Genomic DNA, 17,736 nt, shown 5'->3' on the forward strand with positions numbered 1-17,736 from the left:
ATATGGGAACATATGTATATGTATAGCTGATTCACTTTGTTGTAAAGCAGAAACTAACACACCATTGTAAAGCAATTATACCCCAATAAAGATGTTTAAAAAAAAAAAAAAAAAAAAAAGCACATTGTAGCAGAGCACTGAATTACAATGAATTCTGCTCATTATGTACTGGTTGAAAAGAGATGGATATAAAATAATATGCCCCATTTATTTTTAATAAAAATAACGCATGCACAAAAACAGAAAATAGGAAAGATGCACACTAAAAATGTCAGCTCACCAGTGGAAGGTGGGTTTATAAGTCATATTCACTTAAATCTAAATTTCCTAGCTTACCAGGTAGTATATTGAAGTAAGAAAAAAATACTTCTTAAAAATAAAACCAGGGCTTCCCTGGTGGTGCAATGGTTAAAGAACCTGCCTGCCAATGCAGGGGACATGGGTTCGAACCCTGGTCTGGGAAGATCCCACATGCCATGGAGTAACTAAGCCCGTGTGTCACAACTACTGAGGCTGCACTCTAGAGCCTGTGAGCCACAACTACTGAGCCCACATGCCACAACTACTGAAGCCCACGCACCTAGAGCCTGTGCTCTGCAACAAAAGAAGCCACCATAATGAGAAGCCCATGCATCGCAACAAAGAGTAGCCCCTGCTCGCCATAACTAGAGAAAGCCCGCATGCAGCAACAGACCCAACGCAGCCAAAAATAAATAAATAAAATAAATAAATTTATTTTTAAAAACATGTTTAAAAAAAGAAAGAAAGAAAGAAAATCAGGTGATGAGTATAAAGTCACACCAAACCAAGTTAGCAGTATAACTGAAATCAATTCTTTCCTTCATGGCCAATGTTACTGGGATAATCTTTTTATTTTTGTCTATATTATTGAATAGAACTTTTCAGACAATAGGTTACCACAATGTTCAGGAAAGTTACTTGTGAAAATGAGATTAAAACTTATTCCCTATGGAGCACAGGAGGTTTTTAGGTCTGTAAAAGTCTTATGTGTAATACTATAAGGATGGATACATGTCATTATATATTTGTCAAAACCTACAGAACAACACAAAGCATGAACCATAATGTAAACAAAGAAATAAATAAAGCCTCATCCCCCGACTTCCTTATATAAGTCCTCTGCTCCAGCCTGATGAACCTACTCACTCTGCCAAGAAACAGATAATGTTTCTCACCTGTCACTTAAAATGTCATCGCCCTTATTCTGCTCTTCAGTCCTAAAAACTTACTGGAGTTCCTTTGCCTTCAAGAAGGGGGCGCATGGGAGTCTCTCATCGCATGGGAGTCTCATCGCATGGGAGTCTCTTCTCCACCCAGCCACCTTTCTGTTCATCATTTTGACACAATAAATACTGCTGCCTTGTAAATGATTTTGTACTCTTGTCTTCTGTGGCTATTCAACTTTGATATTGTTAGTTAATATTTAATGAAAATGTGACTATCCAGCTATATAAACCCCAGAGCACTTCGCAATTTTCTAGGCAAAGAGAAAAAGGAATATTGAAATTATTATCCCAAACTTTATATTAAAAACATAAATGAATTTAAGTCAACCTTTTTCATGAAGACTTCCCAAACTTTACAGATTCATAAACATTTCTCTCTCCTCTATACTCCTGAAGCCTTGAGATTCTATATCTCATAAGGACATACACAGATGGCAAGGGAGCATGACCCCTTCTATGTCCACACAGAAACAGTGGTAACTTCAGAGAAAATTTTGATCCTCATATCAATAGACTAAAAAGTTTTGCTAGTCAAGTATCAGTATTCAGTATTCCTTAAATTCCAATATCCACTATTCCTATTTGCAGTCTTTGACTCTTATGGTTGCCCTTCAACCATTTCAAGAAATCCTAGCTTGGGCTTCCCTGGTGGCGCAGTGGTTGGGAGTCCTCCTGCCGATGCAGGGGACACGGGTTCATGCCCCGGTCTGGGGAGATCCCACATGCCGCGGAGCAGCTGGGCCTGCGAGCCATGGCCGCTGAGCCTGCGCGTCCGGAGCCTGTGCTCCGCAATGGGAGAGGCCACAACAGTGAGAGGCCTGTGTACCGCAAAAAAAAAAAAAAAAAAAAAAATCCTAGCTTAAGGATTTGAATCCCAGCTTAAGGATTTGAATCCCAGCTCTATTTCATGTATCTGATTAATACTAATAAGAATCCTATAGCTACGGGGAAGAGGAGAGACCTGCTCGTTGTTCTGAGCAAAACACACCAAAATTAACAAATAAACAAAAAAATTAAGAGTTGTTCGCAACATAATTGGACCTAAATAGAAACCACATGAGAAGAGAGAGGAAACAATAATCACTGAAGAAGTCTCCTGAAAGATAACTTTTGAAAAGTATAAAGAAAATATCAGCAGTTTCCATTATTCTGGCATTAAATTTTACCTAGTATAGGGAAAATATAATACTTTTCGTCAAAAGAACATAATTACAAAGAATGAAAAAGAATATACTTCCAAATTTGATTTAAAAGTTTTTACCACTGTGTATAAAACATTCATATAGAAACACCCATAACTTAAATGAACTTAACTAAACTTTGGGGAGGTCTTAATGATAAGAGCTGCACTTGACCACAGTCTCAGAGTGTCCAGATGCCAAAATGTTTTCCTCCAAGGAATAAGAGTGGCCATAGACTTCTGAACTCTAGTAATACTGAGGCTTTTTTTTTTTAAACTCCAGTTTAAACTTTCTTTTGTCAACTGCCGTTGAAATCTCCTGACACTCTCAGACCACACTGGACTATGTGAGGTGTTTAAGAAATCGAATCCTGTAATGATGCTGATGGTGACAATAAGAATAGCTGTCGTAGGTGTCAACTGTTTGTCTACCTGACCTCCTTTCTCCTTTGTTCCAGGAAATCCACCACATCTCTTCTGAGAACCGCTCTCCTCACCCACCACACTAAGTGGTCCTAGTGAGATCTGAGAATCGCAGTCTCACAAGCCTTTTACCAAAGGGTGAGCAAGGGATCCAACCTGTCTTTGTTGATCGAAATCCTTCCCCTTTTCCAGCTTTATGAGGTATAATCGAAAACTAAAATTGTAAGATATTTAAAGCGTAGAATAGATGATTTGATATACGTACCCATCGTGAAAGGATTTCCCCCATTGAACGAATTAATACATCCGTCACCTCACATATTCACCCCTTTCTTTTGCTGGGTGAGAACACTTAAGTTCTACTCTCTTAGCAAATTACACAGTACAGTGTTATCAACTGCAGTCACCTGGACTTTTGAATTGAAACTAAGGGGAAAGAGAAATGTCCTCCCTGGTGGTAAAGCTGGGAAGAGCCGACAGCTCTGGGTTCACGTGCACCCTACAGAACGTGGAAACCTCTTCAGCAGAACTAAATGAGGTTGAAATATAGAAACAGGAGAGGTGGAGGGAGGGCCTGATGCAATCTCCCAAGTGGTTGAAGAAGGGTAGCTTTTACTTTTACTTTTGACTGAAAGAATCAGGATTCTTACAATACAATACAATAACTACGATAACTACCACGTCGTGAGGCTGACTTGGAGCCAGAAACTGGGCTAAGTTCTTTATCCACATTAATTTACTTAATCCTTATAACTACTCTATTAACCAGGCATTATTATTCTCATATTATAGAAAAAGAAACTGAGACTCAGAGAGAATACTTTACCCAAAATTACACATTTAGTTAATTGCATAATTAGAAGTATTTTAACCTGCTTGCCCTAAAAGTCCAAGCTCATTTTCATTGTAGAAATCTATTGCCCTCCTCCCTTCCTAACTCACATGTCATTTCCTAGCATGGAGACAACAGGCAATCTGAGATTAGCACCCACTAGTTCATTGGACCAGAAGGAATCATCTTCTTTTGGAGACTACAAAAGTGATCTTGAATTCCTGCTAATAAATGAATAAGGCCACCAGCTCTACGTTCTAACATTTGAACTAAATTTTTATAGTATAATAATGAGGTTTGAATAATGAGCCAAAAAATGAGAGTAGTTTTTGAAATTAAATTCAAGGTTCTAATTTATTAGACAAGATGCCATTGAGTCAACAGGCTCAACAAGCTCTGATTTCCAGAAAAGATACATCAATCCAGCGTAGCAGGCATTTATTGGAACTCTTCTTTATGTTCTGTTGTGTACTAGATGCTAAGTAATACACCAAATCAATTTTAAAAAACCAATATTTTCCTCTCCTATAGAAGCTGCTTGGAAGAACAGGAAATACATACCTGAAGCAGTTCAGTATCAATCACTAAGAAGCGTATTTAAATTAAAATTATAAATCAGAAAATCACATGGAATAGTGATTCAGACAGTGGGAAAATCACTGTGTGCTGGAGGGGAGATTGAATGCCTTGTACGAGATGTGATGGAATCTTTAAGGATCAGTAGGAAGTGTAAAGGTAAAGAGGAGATGCAAGGGTACTTTTGACCCTCTAATTGCATATATCAAATATTTAGTAAGCCAGTACAGAAGCTGTTATAGAAAACCACGTGGAAGTGCCAAAGTGAGAATGTAGCAGAAAGGAGACAAACAAGAAATATTCCAAACAAATGTATCCATAGAGCAGCCACTGTGGAAAATAGTACGGAGGTTCCTTAAAAACTAAAAATAGAGTTACCATATGATCCAGCAATCCCACTCCCAGGCATATATCCAGAAAAGACAAAAGTTCTAATTTGAAAAGATACATGCACCCCAATGTTCATAGCAGCACTGTTCACAATAGCCAAGACATGGAAACAACCCAAGTGTTCACTGACAGATAAATGGATAAAGGAGGTGTGGTATGTATACACAATGGACTATTACTCAGCCATAAAAAAATAATGAAATAATGCCATTTGCAGCAACATGGATGGGCCTAGAGATTATCATACTAAGTGAAGTTAGAGAAAGACAAATATTATATGATATCACTTACATGTGAAATCTAAAAAATAATACAAATGAACTTATTTACAAAAGAGAAACAGACATATAAAACAAACTTATGGTTACCAAAGGGGAAGGGGGGTGGGATAAATTGGCAACATGGGATTAACAGATGCATACTACCATATATAAAATAAACAACAAGGATTTACTGTATAGCACAAGGAACTACATTCAATATCTTGTAATAAACTATAATGAAAAAGAACAGGAAAAAACCCAAAGTATATCTGTAGAATACCATCACTGATTGGATATGGTAGATAATAAAATAGATATCATCAATGATAACCTTAGAATTAAAAGCCTAGGTCCTGGAAAAAGTTGAGACAAGAAATGATTTGTTCTTCAGGTCAGAGTTATTTTCTTATAAATAACAGAATAAGTTAATAAACCACTTAAGAAACAGAAAAATACCAGGACAAAGAGGCCGGCCAAGGCTTTACGCACTTTCTTTAAAAAGTAAATGAGAGGGCTTCCCTGGTGGCGCAGTGGTTGAGAGTCCACCTGCTGATGCAGGGGACACGGGTTCGTGCCCCAGTCTGGGAAGATCCCACATGCCGTGGAGCGGCTGGGCCCGTGAGCCATGGCCGCTGAGCCTGCACGTCCGGAGCCTGTGCTCCACAAGGGGAGAGGCCACAACAGTGAGAGGCCCATGTACCGCAAAAAGAAAAAAAAAAAAAAAAAGTAAAAGAGATAAGAAAAAAATGAGAGCCTTTGAGAAAGGTTCCCTATAAGCCTTCTCTTTTCCCTGTTGTCCTGTTCTCACTAAATTATATCTCACTAAATTATATCACTCTTCACCCAGTTGTTCAAGTCAGTGACCTTTGAACTCTTCCCTTTTGCCCAGCCCACCAGCAAATCATGTTGGCTCTTCTTCAACATCTGTTTAACCACTTCTTTCCTCTTCCATCCTCCTACCCCAATCTAAGCCATCAGCATGTGCCACCTGAAATACTGCAATGTTATTGCAATGTTTTTTTTAATTTAATTTAATTTATTTATTTTTTATATAGCAGGTTCTTATTAGTTATCTGTTTTATAGATATTAGTGTATATATGTCAATCCCAATCTCCCAATTCATCCCCCCCTTGCTTTCCACCCTTGGTGTCCATACATTTGTTCTCTACATCTGTGTCTCTGTTTCTGCCTTGCAAACTGGTTCCATGTGTACCATTTTTCTAGATTCCACATATATGCGTTAATCTACTATATTTGTTTTTCTCCTTCTGACTTCCTTCACTCTGTATGACAGTCTCTAAGTCCATCCACATCTCTACAAATGACCCAATTTCATTCCTTTTAATGGCTGAGTAATATTCCACTGTATATATGTACTACATCTTCTTTATCCATTTGTCTGTTGATAGGCATTTAGGTTGCTTCCATGACCTGGCTATTGTAAATAGTGCTGCAATGAACATCGGCAAAGCTTCAGTAATCAAGACGATATGGTACTGGCACAAAAACAGAAATATAGATCAATGGAACAGGACAGAAAGCCCAGAGCTAAACCCATGCATCTATGGTCAACTAATCTATGACAAAGGAGGCAAGGATATACAATGGAGAAAAGACAGTCTCTTCAATAAGTGGTACTGGGAAAACTGGACAGCTACATGTAGAAGAATGAAATTAGAACACTCCCTAACACCATACACAAAAATAAACTCAAAATGGATTAAAGACATAAATGTAAGACCAGACACTGTAAAACTCTTAAAGGAAAACATAGGAAGAACACTCTGACATAAATCACAGCAAGATCTTTTTTGACCCATCTCCTAGAGCAATGGAAATAAAAACAAAAATAAACAAATGGGACCTAATGAAACTTCAAAGCTTTTGCACAGCAAAGGAAACTATAAACAAGATGAAAAGACAACCCTCAGATTGGGAGAAAATATTTGCAAATGGATCAATGGACAAAGGATTAATCTCCAAAATATATAAACAGCTCATGCAGCTCAATATTAAAAAAACAAACAATCCAATCCAAAAATGGGCAGAAGACCTAAATAGACATTTCTCCAAAGAAGACATACAGATGGCTAAGAAGCACATGAAAAGCTGCTCAATATCACTAATTATTAGAGAAATGCAAATCAAAACTACAATGAGGTATCAGCTCACACGGGTTAGAATGGCCATCATCAGAAAATCTACAAACAACTGCTGGAGAGGATGTGGAGAAAAGGGAACCCTCTTGCACTGTTGGTGGGAATGTAAATTGATACAGCCACTATGGAGAACAGTACGGAGGTTCCTTAAAAAACTAAAAATAGAACTACCATATGACCCAGCAATCCCACTACTGGGCATATACCCTGAGAAAACCACAATTCAAAAAGACACATATTGCAATGTTTTAACAGTTAATCTCTCTGCTTCTACCTTTGTCCTCCCACCAGTCAATTGTCCACACAGCATAAATCAGATTCAAACATAAATTGGACCATGTCTTGTTTAAAATCTTCCCAGACCAGGATAAAATCTGAAAACTTTATCATAGGATTCATCAAGTAACCACTTAACTTCAAAGAGCACATGGTCTCCCTAAAGAGACCCACAGTAAAATATACTTAATGGATACAATACATACTTGTAATGGATAAAAAATGAATTTCTTTTAATCTAGGTATACCTCCTTTGATTTATCTGTAATCCAAAAATCCAACATTTTTATTCATCAGTCTCCCCAAAAGTCAACTGAAGCAAGCAACATCAAAGAGTAATTTAATTTAAAGAGAAATTGATATAATAATATATAACAAAAGAAACTTAATTTTTTTTTCAACTATCTGGCTAAGCTTACTTTGGTTGGTAGTGTAAGAAATGAGCCTAAGTTTACAAAGTTAAAGTTTATAAAGTCTAAGTTTATAGAATGAAAATTTTCCTCTGAAGATTTCACTGTAACATCCTTCATAAAATAAATACATTATATACAAATAAATTCAGATCTACAATTCTGGTAGAAAGAATTCTTGGTGAAAGTTCATAAAGGGGTCCAAGTAAAATCTGTCCCCATAACAGTATATTAGAAAGACTTACTAAACTGGCTTTTGATGGAAGAAAGATTGTAGATCAATGTTTAAAGAAACAGTTTGAATAAGGTCTGTAGTTCAGTTAATACTGTAGTAATATCAACTTGCTGGATTTGATAAAGTCTATGGTTATGTAAGATACCACCAGGGAGTGCCAAGTCAAGGGTACATGGGAACTCTGTACTATTTTTGCAACTTCTTGTGAGTCTTAAATTATGTTACAAATTTTTAAAAGGTTAAAAAAAGAAATTATCCATAAAATGAATACACTGTGATAATTCCATATCATTCATATAAACTCATTAAAGTACTCCTCATCAGGACTGATACTAAATAATTTTGTTTTTAATATGATTTTGTTTTTAATATTTGCAGTATGTAGAACACAAACAATGGAATCAGACCAACTGTGGTAAAAATTCAGCCTCAGGAATTCTAACTTTATGACCTTGGAAATTTTACTTACCTTCTCCAGCCTCAGTTTTTATATCTGTAAAATGAAGATAATAATACCTAACTTATAGCACTCAGAGATTTAAGTGAGATCATATATATAAAATGCTTGGTAGATGCCTGACACAGAGTGAGCCCACATGATAAAAACTCAGTAAATGGCAGCTAGTTAATTACTATCGCTAATTTTAATTAATAAAATTGAGTTTCTTTCAAAATAGCCTGTAGCTCAGATTCTGAATGAGGTTTTTAACACATTCTTATAAAAAAATCCACTCATATGGCTCCTGCCAAATTCCAACTTGCTAACCTGCTAATGATGAAAGATTCTTATTGATCCCTGTTGGAAATGTCTCCCTCACAAATCCTTTTGGGGATCAGAAAAGCACTTCAAACTCGACATGACCAAATCTGAGCTCAGAATCATTTCCGCAAAATTTAGTCCTCCTCTAGTGAATGGTGCCACCATCCATCTACGTAAACCAGAACCAAGAAAGCACCTCACGCCCGATTCATCCAAGAGATTCTATGTCCTGTCTATACATCTGCCCACTTCTCTCCATTGCCACTTCAGCTCCTAACCACAAGTTACACTATCTCTTGCTTGCACCTCCTAAGTGATATCCCTAGATCCATTTTTGACTCCTCTTATAGTCTGCATTATAGCTAGAAATATTTGTTTTAAGATATAAAAATGTGATTATCGGTGCTACCTCCCACCCATACTATCCCCTTAGAAACTTAAAACAGCTGCACAATGTTCAGGAGGCCAAACACACAAATTCTTGACATCACCAATGAATATGGCCCTGACCCGTAACTACCCCTTGGAATCCTATCATCATGGCTTGGTCTGTTCTCTTTGTCAGCCATCTTGGCATTCTTTCAAGTCCCTAGTGTTCTCCATTCTTTCTCCCAGCACAGAATCACCTCCTAGGTCTCTGTTTCTCAATCACCTGTGCTGGGTCCTCCTCTATCAATTTCTAAAAAATAAGACTGGCCCCAATCTCATTTCCAGGCTCCAGTTTTCTCCTCTACCCATCGATAGTCTTCTTATCAATAACATCATCCACTTCCAGGATGACTCCCTGTCACTGTCTCCCTGAGCCCTAAGTTATGTGTTAAATTGCCTTCTTCACATCTCTACTTGGTGTCTCCAACTCAGCACATCCCTACTATCGTCCACCCTGACAAGCTTGTTCCTCTCCCAGTCTCCCCATCTCAGTGCGTGCTTCCACCACACACCAGGTTGGTCAATCAAAAACCTGAAGGACTCCCCTCACCTCAACATTCAATTCATGAGCAAGTCCAGACAGCATCATTTCTTCTCTCGATCTCCACTCCCTCTAGTCCTAGCCATTATGATTTCTGACCTCGACTGACCTCCTGATACCCCAGCTTCTGCTCTTGTCTCCATGATACATCATCTACATAGCAGCCAGAGTGATTTTCAAAACCTAAATCAGACTCCACCAATTCCCCTGCATAAAACCTTTCAGTAGTTTCCCTTTGACCTCTCACACCTAAACAAGGTACCATGTGACTTGGCACCTGTCGTGTCAAGCAACTCTACCTACTGCTCACTCTGGTCCAGCTAGAGTGACCACCTTTCTGTTCCCCGAGCCCCAAAGGCCACCTCAGAGACACAGCTGGATGTCCATCCTTCACTGAGAACCCTTGTCCATTCTCACCAAACAGGAGGATCCCTCTTACCATTCATATCTCAGCTTAAATTTCCCTTCTCCAGAAAGATCTTCCTTGTCCATTCAGTATAAAAGGGTACACCTGATACCCCCACCCCCAGCTATCTTGGATCATACCACCCTATTTATTTCCTTTTTCTTTTCTTTTTAACATCTTTACTGGAGTATAATTGCTTTACAATGGTGTGTTAGTTTCTGCTTTATAACAAAATGAATCAGTTATACATATACATATGTCCCCATATCTCTTCCCCCTTGTGTCTCCCTCCCTCTCACCCTCCCTATCCCACCCCTCCAGGTGGTCACAAAGCACCGAGCTGATCTCCCTGTGCTATGCGCCTGCTTCCCACTAGCTATCTATTTTATGTTTGGTAGTGTATATGTCCATGTCACTCTCTCACTTTGTCCCAGCTTACCCTTCCCCCTCTCCGTATCCTCAAGTCCATTCTCTAGTAGGTCTGTGTCTTTATTCCCGTTTTGCCCCTAGGTTCTTCATGACCTTTTTTTTTTTTTTTTTTTTTTAGATTCCATATATATGTGTTAGCATACGGTATTTGTTTTTCTCTTTCTGACTTACTTCACTCTGTATGATAGACTCTAGGTCCATCCACCTCACTACAAATTTTCTTTTTTTTTAATGTCTGAGTAATATTCCATTGTATATATGTGCCACATCTTCTTTATCCATTCGTCTGTTGATGGACACTTAGGCTGCTTCCATGTCCTGGCTATTGTAAATAGAGCTGCAGTGAACATTTTGGTACATGACTCTTTTTGAATTATGGTTTTCTCAGGGTATATGCCTAGTAGTGGGATTGCTGGGTCGTATGGTAGCTCTATTTTTAGAAGAAAAAGTATCCTTATAGTCTTAATTTACTGTTTTTTCCAAGAATGCAAGCTGAATTTTACTAAATGCATTTCTGTTTTGTATCAAACTGAACACATTCTTAGTCTTTATGTTTTTTGTTTAGGTAAATTATATTAATTATTTCATTTTGAAGCATCCTTCACTTGAATAAATCATACTCTTTTTTAAAAAAATAAATTACTGGATTTCATTTGTTGCTGTTTTATTTAGGATATGGCTTGGATGTTGCCTTAGTTTTCTTTTTTTGAGTTACCTTTAGCAGCTGTTTTATAAATTACTTTATGCTTGCTTGCTAAAACAAATTGGAAAGCTTCACATATTTTCTTATGCTATGGAATAGATTGTACAACACAGTAAGTGTCTGATGACTAAGTGAATGGCTAGAAAAACATGACATAAATTTACTTGAGCCAAATGTATTCTTGGGAATAAATTTGTGATAACTTTATGTCTTGCTGCTATTGGTTCTTTCAGTTTTATTCTTCTTTAGCTGATTATGATCATTTATATTTCTTTTTTTAAAATTTATTCATTTATTTATGTTTGGCTGTGTTGGGTCTTTGTTGTTGTGCGCGGGCTTTCTCTAGTTGCGGCGAATGGGGGCTCCTCTTCGTTGTGGTGCATGGGCTTCTCACTGTGGTGGCTTCTCTTATTGTGGAGCATGGGTTCTAGGCATGCCAGCTTCAGTAGTTGTGGTACGTGGGCTCAGTAGCTGTGGCTCACAGGCTCTAGAGCACAGGCTCAGTAGTTGTGGTGCATGGGCTTAGTTGCTCCGTGGCATGTGGGATCTTTCCAGACCAGGGCTCGAACCTGTGTCCCCTGCATTGGCAGGTGGATTCTTAACCACTGCACCACCAGGGAAGTCACAATCATTTATATTTCTATATATAATTTTTTAATTTCAGAATGACACTATAGATATATACATTTTTAGATTACAATTTTAATTTCTTTGATATCTATTATAGTTGTATCCCCATTTCTGAATTACATTTTGTTCTCTTTGTATGGTTAGTTATTAGAGATTAAACCAGTACCTCTAAAAAAAAAATCAAGTCTATTAATTTCCTACTTTGTAATTCATCAATTTCTGCCTTTATCAGGTACAGATTGATTTCATTAGATTTGTTGGTTATTTTCTTTCTGATTTCTTACATTGACAACTTAGTTTATTTTGTACTTTCTTATTCAACAATGAAAGCATTTAATGTGATGACACGTATGGCCGTCTCTCATGTAATACTCTCATTACTGTTATTTTCCAAGTAGTCTATTGATAAAGGTTTGATCTCCTCTTAGATACAAAAGTTATGTAGGAGAGCGTTTATCTTTATTTTCTTCCATGTTGCAAGAGATTAAGGTTGTTGGCTAAACTTTTATTTTAATCTCCATGTTTATTTTATTGTGATTATATTGTATCAATATATAATTTCTGTTTATTAAAATTCATTAAGGTTTTTAATTATATATATTGGAGTAAAGATATATTATACATATATACAAATTAAATTGACTTTATTATATTGGTTATATTTCTTAATATTTTCTTTATAATTTTAATCTAAAGGTTAAAAACTGAAAGAGGTAAGTAAATTTTATTACTTTCATTACTATTTTTGTTTCTGTTAATTTCCTCTCATATTTTTTACCTATTTACTTTATATATTTCTATATTATGTTATCTGGTATAAAACTTTCCTTACTACTGGGGTCTCACTGAAGATTGAAGTCTTTATTAATATAAAATGTATTTATCTTGATTTTTTACTTTTCCTGTGAATAATTCTGAAGTCCTTGCTTCCATTTTATTTTTATTTTAAGGATTCGTTTTGTCCAATATTTAACTAAACATTTTTCTGAACTGGTTTGTTTTCCTCTGATAAAAAAAGTTATGATAACATTTTTATTCATTACTAATTTTTTTTTCTATATAGGGTCATTTTTAACAAGCATATTTTCTTTTTATAATTGGCAGATTTATTCTTACTTTCTTACTTGTATTGTCATTTTGTACCTTTTTGTTGTTTTAGTTATCACTATTTCATGGTCTTCTCTGTATTTCACCCTTTATTTTATAGTTTCTTTCATTCTTTTTTCTCTCTGGTGATTTGGAAGGTATATGTCTTATTTTATTTATTTATTTATTTTGTGGTACGTGGGCTTCTCACTGCTGTGGCCTCTCCCATCGCGGAGTACAGGCTCCGGATGCACAGGTTCAGTGGCCATGGCTCACGGGCCCAGCCACTCCACGGCATGTGGGATCCTCCTAGACCGGGGCACGAATCCGCGTCCCCTGCATAGGCAGGCAGACTCCCAACCACTGCGCCACCAGGGAAGCCCTATATGTCCTATTTTTAATTCTGTTAGAATTAACTCATATTTACATATTTACTTCCTATGGCTCTCTTATGTTCCATCTCCAGTTTCCTGTGGCTATAGTCCCCAATTTCAAACCTAGATTTTTATTTGAGAATTATAACCTGTGATGGTTAGTTTATGTGTCACCTTGGCTAGGCTATAGTAGCCAGGTATTCGATCAAACAGGAAGCTTACTGTTGTTGTGAAGGTATTTTGCAAATGTGGTTAACATCTACAGTCAGGTGACTTTAAGTGAAGGAAATGGCCCTCAATAATGTGGGTGGGCCTCATCAATCAGTTGGAAGACCTTAAAGCAAAATTGAAGTTTCTCTGAAAAAGAAGAAATTCTACTTCAAGATTACAGTATCAGATCCTGCTCAAGTCTTTGCACTCTGCCAGCCTGCCCTAAAAATTTTGAACTTATAGCTCTCCTAAGCATATGAGCTAATTCCTTGAAACATCTCTTTATATATAACATATACTGTATATAATATATATATAACACATATACATACATATAACCTACTATTATATATATTTTATAGAAACAGAACCCTGACTAATACATTAACTTTCAGATTTTATATAGTTTCTTTTATAAGAGCAATTAGAATTTGTCTTATTTTAATAACCATAGTTACAGTATTATATTTAACTTATTCCAATGCTTGCCTTTGATATCTATACTTTATCTACCTTTATACAATTCCTGAATTCTATTTGTATTCTTAAATTTTAGACTCAGTTTAATCTCTTTATTATAACACATTTTTGAATTATTTTCAGTTCTTGCAAAGCAAAAGAAATCTTTTGTTTACATTCACATGTGAACAGCATTTTAGCAGGGTCTATGTTTACAAGCCAGGCCTTTGCTTATAATCTTTTTTCCCCTGAACATTTCTAGATTTTGCACCACTATCTTCCTACATTTGATGTTGTAGAAAATTCTAATGTTATCAAGCTTTATGTCCCTTTTTGTTTTTCTTTTACTTTTTCACTTTTTTTTCTTGTACTGTGAGGATATGTATCTATCATTATTCTCGATGTTATTCAAATTAAATAGAAATAATCCCAGGTCTGTTATGTGTATTTTAGTTAAGTTTTAGTTATTCTTTGTGTTGTCATTATTCTGGACTCATTAAAAAGAGCAGTTATCAAAATGCGCTTTTATTTTCTGTTCTCTATTTCTAATACCTTCTCTTTTATTATTTTTATCTCTTGATTTTGTCTTCTTCATTCATGTAGACTCCATCAATTTCTTCATGTTGCCTGCTCACTTTGACACAGTAGTGATTTCATTCTTTACTGCCTCCAATGCAATATTAAATTCTATTACTGCAATTTAAATTCTGTAAGATTCTTTATGTGCTTCATCTCACTCTTATTTCATTTCTATCTATCTCTTCACCACCAATCATTTTAATTCAGACATTGCAGTCCCTCCTTATATTTCATCTATTATCTCATAGAATTCATATTTTTAAAGATTTATTGGCAGCAGAAAACATGTATGATCTAAAATTTACTCCTTAAATAAATTATATCCCCCCTGCCTTTAGCTTGTTTTGGTCTTCCTCCATTATGTTACAGAGAATATTTTAAATTCCTTCTAGCCTTTTATTTTTCTATTTATTCATCCTTAAATTATGATCCTTAATCTAAAATTTAATTTCATATTGTAACAAAACCTCCAGCAGAAGCAAACCAAACCAAAAACTACATCCCTAAGTTACTCTCATTCCTTACCTCTCATTGCCTGAGGCAATGTCAGCCCCAAGATGTGTCCAGGATTTCTTAGGATAAGCACTATGAAGCTGAAGTTTCCCAAACACCCCTGAAAATAAAAGGAGCAACAGTTGGATAGGAAAATCCTTCCAAGAAATTAAGGCCACATAAGCAAAACTCATTAGAGAGCTTACTGTGCAAGATACATGATATAGAAACTATATATGAAGATGTCCACCTTATCAGAAAAAGAACACTTAACATCTCACTTGTCTATGAAACATTTTTATTCTCTCAAAAGCTATAGAGAAATGAATGCTACACCACATCTAGTAATCCAAGAGCTGGGAAACAGACCACTCTAATGGTCTATTCCCAGCTAACTAGTTAGATTTCTACCAGTAAGTCACTCCAAACCATTTGCAATTCTGTTGGAAGTTAACTGGTTTTGATATTTTGTGTTATACAGTAGACTTTCCAAAGGCAAGGTAATTTTGTTTCCTGAGGAAAGAGATTTGCTGCTATTAGCTTTGTTTCCCATAGCTGGACCTCAGATATTTTTGTATTACAGATATCAAAGGATAAATCTCTAGCTCATTTGTTCAAAATATAATTTATTTCAGACTCATAAATTAAAGTCTTACCGGGGACATGCTTGATGCAGTCCAGTTTTATTCCTTCAGGTATTTCCTCTTACACATTTTATTGCCATTTAAAATCACATGAAGCAAAATTCCTCATATTCTAGTGGTCTAAACATGTTTTGAGCATGAACCCAAGCAGTAACAAAATTATGATCATGCACACCTAACACATGTCTATTCGTTTGTAGATAAATAACCATACGTACAAATGAATATATTCATACATGTTTGAATAAAATTTCTAAGATTTTCTCCCTGCACCCAAATGGACTGATTGTCTTCATACTCCTGGATTAGTGCACCCCCATTTTATTGCAAATCACTAATCGTGAAATCTAAAGATTTCACAAATTTTAGCAGAAAATGTGTAAGGGAAGTAAAAACCAGTAAGGTACAAATAATATGCCTTGGGTTTTCATCCAATGTGAACTAAAAAAGCTCAGTTAATTAGAACCAAACCAAGTGTTTAAGTCAACATCCATAATTTTGCCATACTCTAATTCAGCAAAAATTCAGAATACAATAAAACTAAAATAAGGATTAGTGGAAATGGAAAAAATACTCCCACTTTTAGGACATGACCTGGAATCAATCTTTCATAATAATAATATCATCATCATCAAAAAATTAATCACTATTAGCTAAGTAAGCTAGACAGGAGAACAACATGGAATAATTTAGAGAAATTTCCAACTACAAAGATTTTAACAAAAACCAGTTTATTTCCTTCAATTTACCAGAAAGCAGATTTCTTGATCATTCCCAATCACCAAAGGTTAACTGTAAAATGACACCATTTCCTAGTTGTTTCAAGGAGATTATAATACTTGAAGAGATTAAAATATGTTATTTACTTATGATATCACCAAATTTTAAGCATGCAGTGACAAACATTTCATTCCTTTTTCAATTTAGTATCAGAGAAATTTTTAGAAACACTTGTTTGGCAATACAGCTGGCACTGGGGATCAAGACAGGCACCCTCATATGCTCCTAACACAAAGTCCAGTTCAACATGGCACTCCCTGGAACAGAGTGGACACCACAGGCAAAAAGAGTCCACGCTCCTGTTGTGATCCATCTAGTTTGTCAATTTGAAAAAAGTAAAATATTTCTTAACCTCATATTCTTAAAAAGATAAACTAAATAGCATATATGAAAAATCATTTGAAAACAATAAAGCACTATCAAAGTATTATATGGCAATGGCTATACTTTATGAAACCAGGTTACCAAACTTCAAACTATCCTAACATGATTGTTTTTACTGAGTCACTGAAATCTTATAAAATTAGGATTACCTATTGGCTCGGTGATTTGTGACAGCCTGGAGGGGTGGGATAGGGAGGGTGGGAGGGAGGGAGACGCAAGAGGGAAGACATATGGGAACATATGTATATGTATAACTGATTCACTTTGTTATAAAGCAGAAACTAACACACCATTGTAAAGCAATTATACCCCAATAAAGATGTTTAAAAAAATTAGGATTACCATACAAATATAATTTTAAAATGCTAGAAATCTATAAAAAGCCTCTTATACCTTTCCCTTAAAAGTAAGTTATTGCGTGGCCCTTACATCATAGTTATACAAGTCCAGTCCTAGTTTCTGTGCTCTTCTGTGCTTTAAAAAAGGATTTGAATTGGGAGATTGGGATTAACCTGTATACACTGATGTGTATAAAATGGATGACTAATAATAAATAAATAAATAAACATTAAAAAAATAATAAAATAAAACAGGATTTGGTATTGTGGCAGTATCAAAGGAAGAAACTACCAACAGTAAATGTTTCTTAGTAATCTATAGAGCTATCAGTTTAAAAAATATATCAGTAACCACACAGAAGTTAAAGTTGATAACACAGACTCTTCATCCAGCCTTCGGTGTGTGACCAATCTGGATATGAATCTAAGTTCTGACAGTGTAAAACTGTGTGGCTTTCTGCATATTGTTCACCATCTCTGAGGCTTAGTTTTGACATCTG

At 35.9% G+C, this 17,736-nt stretch overlaps 1 protein-coding gene across 1 annotated transcript in view; it reads right to left on the reverse strand.

Moving 5' to 3' along the window:
- The window catches only part of PKHD1 (PKHD1 ciliary IPT domain containing fibrocystin/polyductin), a 430,010-nt gene that overhangs the window by 114,532 nt on the left and 297,742 nt on the right, over nt 1-17,736 (reverse strand). The window contains exon 54 of the mRNA XM_065885004.1: nt 15,124-15,211. Coding sequence (XP_065741076.1) covers nt 15,124-15,211 — 88 coding nt within the window. The remainder of the gene's footprint in view (nt 1-15,123; nt 15,212-17,736) is intronic.

The sequence above is a fragment of the Phocoena phocoena genome, chromosome 10, assembly GCF_963924675.1.
Source record: "Phocoena phocoena chromosome 10, mPhoPho1.1, whole genome shotgun sequence".
Taxonomy (NCBI): domain Eukaryota; kingdom Metazoa; phylum Chordata; class Mammalia; order Artiodactyla; family Phocoenidae; genus Phocoena; species Phocoena phocoena.